Raw genomic sequence first — 5758 nt, 5'->3', positions numbered from 1 at the left:
TCTCTTATAGTAATCTTTCTTTTGTATAAAGTAAGTGTGTGGTGTTGGAGTTTACGTACATTTGTCCAGAAAACAAACTGAATCTGAACTACAGTAAGGGAAAACAAAAAAACTATAACATCATTTGTTTTTCTCCTTTTAGCTGAAAAAACAAGCCTCCTCAGATACCTCTGGTAATAAAGACCTACAAACGCAGTCCATCTATGACATCGACCAAATACTCTGCAGACTGGTCGCCACAACGTCGATGATGACCAAGTATCTGAATCAGGTATCCCAACATACTTCGGCTAAGAAACTCAAGCACCGAAAATCAAAGAAGAAGAAGAGTGAAGAAGATCCAGAGTCCACTAAACACAACCACACGCACCCGTAGCTCAGTCCAATACGGAGACACACGGGAGACCTATGAGAGAATTTATATTAAGGACAAAAATAGATCTTTGCGAGCCTTTGTAATTTTGGGCCACCTTCTTTTTTTTTAATGGTTTTTTTTAATATACGTTAGTTTCAGGTACACAGCATAGTGGTTAGACATTTATATAATTTACAAAGTGATTCCCCCCAATTAGGCTAGTACCCACCTGGCACTATACATGGTTATTGCAATACTAGGGACTGTAGTCCCTATGCTGTACTCCGCAGCCCTAAGACTATTTTTTAACTACCAATTTTTACTTCTAAATCCCTTCACTTTTTTCACCCAGCAACCCCTCCCCCAAGCCACCTTCTTTACTGAAACTTTCCAGAGAAGTCTGGGTTGAAAAGTTCTTTCTAATCCACTAAAAAGGCATCCATACTTACAAAAGTACTGGGGGGGAATGTACAGTACCATTGTCTCAGGTTTAAGTATTTTGCTCTTTTTAATGTACGAGATTACTTATCATTAACCATTGGTAGAATAGGTTCTTTAGTGTTTTAATAAATCTGATTTAAGTAATATTTGTGATTTTTCTTACTTTCCTGAGCAAATTTTATGGCCACAAGAAGACTTAGTTTCCTATCTCAGATTGCTAAAAATAGTATAGAAAGATTAAGGAATAGATTAATTTTAAAATATATTTTTTTTTCCATTTCCAGTCTGATAAATGAAGAATTAAGTATCAACATTTTTTAAAGTTCCGACTTTTGATGCTCAGCCACCTCAATCCTTAAAAAGTATGGTTACCACACTTTCCAACAAAAACTGGGAGACTGATCTGAGACTGAGACAGAAGATTTGATTAAAAACATGTTGAAAAATCCCAGCAAAAAATATACCAGATCTGTAACAGATTGTTAAAAAAAAAACAAAAAAAACTTTTAAAAAACAATCCTTGAAACAGAAATAGATAACTCTACAGTCTTTACAGGTAATAGAAAAGAACAGTGCCTGCTGTGGGTTGTTGTGGATTATTAAAAGTTTATTTATGGTTTAAAAGTTTATTTACGGTTTGACTTTCCAGATTCTTCTTCTTCCTTCCACGCTCCCTTAGAACAACCCTACCTCCTGTTTCCGTTAGTTTGTTCCACTCCTTCAGCGTTCTGAACGGTCAACTAATTCCCTCTAAGAGAGTATTGGTATATCTTTCTCTTAATGGAGAATCTTGAACACTTAAAAAGTCTGCAAACCCCCAAAACCCAAAGAGATTTATCTCTAATAGCGGAATTTTAGGCAGGGGACTCTTCAACCCCTTAAACCCCTCTGGGTGCCTTCTACTCTAATTGCTAAAACAAGAAATGGAAGTGGTTTATATTCTTGGCAAGTCTGAATCAAACAAATGTTAAATATTATGTTGAGTAGCTTGTGTTTCTGACATCCCAGGGCTACGTTACCATGAAGCTCCCATCCTTACAATTCCATCACTGATCTGGAAACAGAATAACAGTTTACAGTATTATAGTTCTTTAATCTTCGACACTAGGAAATGTTAAGTATAATTCCCCTAGGAACGTAAGGACCCAAATGAAAACAGCGGGATATTAGGGGGAAGGAAACCTAAGGAGAAGGGGATCAGTGCAACTCCACACCCATGAGCCCCAAACTGCTGCTTTTCAGAGAAGTTACAGCAAAGTTTGTCCCTGAATTGTTTTTTAAGTACCATGGGTCATTCTTCCAAAATGGATTGTAAATTACATAAGGTGAATAAGGTGAATAACTATTCATGAGAGGTCAAGTCTTTGCTATTTTTCTTTTTACTTACCTATCTAATCATAAAATCAAAGGTGCAGACAGAAGTATGGCCCCTAGAAAACATTTGGTACAAGTGAACAATTATCTATAAAATAATCCACAAAATATAACTCGTCTTCCTCCGAAATGTGCTTCCTTCCCTCAATTTCCTTACTTCTAGTAACTGTCCCTGACCTCTTATTTTACTGATAAGCAAGCTCCTTCGTGCTGCCAGGAGAATCTTCCCAACTGCCACTTTCATCCTCTTCCTTTCTACGTAAAAATTTTCAGTGACTCCAGCGGCTACAGAAATGAAATGAAAACACCTCGGCCTGGCACTTCGGGGTATATAGTCTGGGTGTACTAACAGCAGCAGCATTTTCCAGCTGCTGATGACATGCCAGGCATTGTGCTACGTGCTTTGTAGCATCTCATTTGATTCTCATAACAACCCCAAGAGGTAGGAATTACTATTGGCCCCTTTTTCCAGAAAATGAAATTGAGGTATAAAGAATTTAAGTACCTTGTCCGAAGTCACATAGGTTTCGAGTAGAGATGCCAGTATTTAAACCTAAGCAATCTGATTCGAGAGCCCACATACTTACTCTTTTACTGTTCTGCCTGCGCTGTAACCTACCTGTGCCCACTGTGACTTGCTGGTCCAGTAAGGCAATCTTGTCCCTGTCCATCGCTCAACATGCCACTTTCATTCCCAGCTCTTGCAGATTTTGCTCGCACCCTTTTGCCGTCTGCCGTATATTCCAGTCCCACCCACTCTTTAAGGCCAAGCTCAACTGCGATGTGCTCTGACTTCACACGCTCTGACCACTCCCCAGCGTGTACCCCGTGCCCTGCTGGTTTTAACCCTTACTCACAGTCTTTCTCATACTGTTATTTAACTGTAGGATGTGTCTATAGCATCCTATCTCGCACCTAACAAATGCCCGGAGGGCAGGAACAACAACTGTACCTGCAACAACGCTATGCTCATTGGGCATTTAAGAAATGCTTGCTAAAAACACAAATGCAAATAACTACGCAAAATGAAAGCCGTGAACTCCGCAAGTACCAATTTTTCAACCCATGTGTGTACGCATACATAATTACATGGATATATCTTCCTGAAATCTCTAATGTTCTACAGGGCTATGGAAATGACGTATGCAAAATATTAGTAAAACTCAAAGTAGCACATAGTCTTTGTAACCTTCGACTGAAGCATCATACATACAGAAAAGTGCAGATGAGTCAGTCAGCTGGCTGCACCTGTGAGCTTCCTTACCTGCCCAGTCCAGGAACTGGACGCATTCGGTCTGCGAGTACCGAGCAGCAACGTCTCGAGCTCTCTCCTCCCGGAAGTTCAGAGCTTCTATGTCAACGTCCAATCCCACTAGCACCTTCAGAGTTTCCAGACGACCCCAGGCCGCAGCGCAGTGTAAGAGCGTGTAACCTGGCAAACAGGATGCAGACGGTCAGCTCGAGTGGACCACGTTCTTCAAGACTCACCGTAGCAAGAACACCATTAAGTGCTGACTGTTCAGCAACTTACCATGTGCCAAATCCTATAAGATATTTATATCTATCTTATTTAATCTTCATAACACCCACCAGGAAAATATAATTCTGAGCCCCATTCTGTAGATGAAGGAACAGAGACTCAAAATGATTAGGTCGCTTGCCCAAGTCTCAAGCGAATAGTCAAGTCCGTGTCCTTGTCTACTTACTAAGCCACAGTGTATCAACACAGACACACACACACACACACACACACACACTCATATGTGTGTGCATACACGACATATGCAAAATGTAAAGCAGGCACACCAAATGTACCCAGCTTTATACCCAAGACGGTAACATCTTTAAGTATTCCTAAGTAATACGAGAGGAAAAAGACAAAATACCTCTGGCGGTTTTTTCATTCAGATTCACACCATATTTTGCCAAAGCTCTAATCACATCGCTCTGCCCGGCCATGCAAGCCGCATACAGCAAATTTCTCCCAACGACGTCTTCTTCCAAGAGCAGCTGCATGGCCTCATCATGGTGAGGGTTCTCGGGCTCCTCGAAAATCCTCTGCACCCCTTCCACGTCCCCTGAGAGGACGGGCTGCATGAGCGCGTTGACCGGGCCCATCTTCTCCTTCTCCTCCTCAATTTCTTCTTTGAATTCTTCTTCCTCCTCTTCTTCTTGCTGTGAGACAAGTGATGATTTTTCTGAACTCTCAGGCTCTGGGGGTCCTTCTGACTCCATTAACTCCAAAAATACCTGGGACCAAAGGAAAAAAAAGTACTAGAAATCTACTCGAATTAGTATGTTTGATTGTTTGTATGTATGTATGTATGCATGCATGCATGCATGTATGTATGTATTCCGTCAGTCCACTGACAATACAGGTAGGACGAAAACATTTAACTGGTTGGAAATAATGATAAAATATGGTATTTCACCCATTCAATTAAGTAAGTTTATTGTGTACCTACCACAAGTCAGTACGCTGCCCGAATATATACTAAAACACTCGATACGTGATATAAATAGTAAATTCAAAAGAAACAGGAGAAGAGATCAATGCGGGCTAGATTCACTGGCAGTTGGCAGGAGGAAAAGTTTGAGAGAGAATGTTAAAGAGACTCACCCACCTAAACATATGGCCATCCTGGGGAGAAGTAAGGCATATGGTCGGGTCATTGGGCCAGATTAGTAAGACCTTAAAAAGTCAGTTACTGATGTTCAGACAGAATTCATTCGCTCAGTAATGCTCACTGAAAGCTTACTAATATACTCATAACGTGCAGACACTCTGTAAATTACCAAGAAGAATCAAATTTATTTTCTGCCCTCGACAACTTACTTTTTCAAGGGAGAAAAGGTGACATGTGCGAAATAAGTGTAATAAAAGGTGACACATGGTAAGCATCATAAGAGATGAAACGTTATGGAAATTTAGAAGGGACAAGATTAATTCCAGATAGAATTAATCGAGGAAGTCTTAACAGTGCTCACCCTGGCAGAACCATATTAAATTGGGAATGATTCAGAGAAGAATGGCATGGTCCCCTCATATGTATAAGAATGCTTGTAGCACCCGTGTTCATACGGCCAGAATTGTGGGTGGGGGAAAAACCGTGCCCATGGACAGCAGCACAAACTGTGGCAGATTTACACAAAATAGCACATAGCGGTTACAGGGGGGACAGTGCTGTGCCCCCCGCCCCGGCAGTCACGCCTTTGCGTAGTTCTCTCCCCATGAACGCAGGCCGGACACACTGACTTTCTTCTAAGGTGATGGGTTGTCGCTTCCATAACTCAGTTACGACACACTAGGACTTCTGTCTTGTTGGCCTTCTCTCCCCGGCTCTGGTCACGTTCTGTGATGGACAGGGCCATGTTTCGAGAAATAGTGGGCAAACTCCAGCCAACTGCCAGTGAGGAGCCAAGGCCCTCGGTCCAACAGCCCAGAGGAATTGAAATTCACCAACAACCACTGAGTGAGCTCAGAAGTGGATCTGCCCCAGCTGAACCTTGAGGTGACAGTGGCCCCACGCAACACGTTGATTGCAGCCTCATGAGCGACGCCAAAGCAAAAAATCCAGCTAAGCTGTG

The 5758-nt window shown here is 41.7% G+C and overlaps 2 protein-coding genes across 4 annotated transcripts in view; one reads left to right on the top strand and one right to left on the bottom strand.

The window, feature by feature from the left end:
- TEX50 (testis expressed 50) overlaps nt 1-376 on the top strand; it is a 3165-nt gene extending 2789 nt beyond the window's left edge. Inside the window, exon 4 of the mRNA XM_011371736.1 lies at nt 143-376. Within this exon, the coding sequence (XP_011370038.1) occupies nt 143-376 (234 nt within the window). The remainder of the gene's footprint in view (nt 1-142) is intronic.
- Nucleotides 1-5758, bottom strand: part of ANKRD45 (ankyrin repeat domain 45) — a 31488-nt gene that overhangs the window by 13991 nt on the left and 11739 nt on the right. For all 3 annotated transcript variants that reach the window (XM_011371692.2, XM_011371693.2, XM_023537576.1), the window contains exons 2-3: nt 4057-4420; nt 3435-3602 (exon numbers count right to left, since the gene is read on the bottom strand). In XM_011371692.2, coding sequence (XP_011369994.1) covers nt 3435-3602; nt 4057-4405 — 517 coding nt within the window. In that variant the 5' untranslated portion in view covers nt 4406-4420. The remainder of the gene's footprint in view (nt 1-3434; nt 3603-4056; nt 4421-5758) is intronic.

Source organism: Pteropus vampyrus, unplaced genomic scaffold (genome assembly GCF_000151845.1).
Source record: "Pteropus vampyrus isolate Shadow unplaced genomic scaffold, Pvam_2.0 Scaffold194, whole genome shotgun sequence".
Classification (NCBI taxonomy): domain Eukaryota; kingdom Metazoa; phylum Chordata; class Mammalia; order Chiroptera; family Pteropodidae; genus Pteropus; species Pteropus vampyrus.
This window is presented reverse-complemented; position numbering and strand designations above follow the sequence as displayed.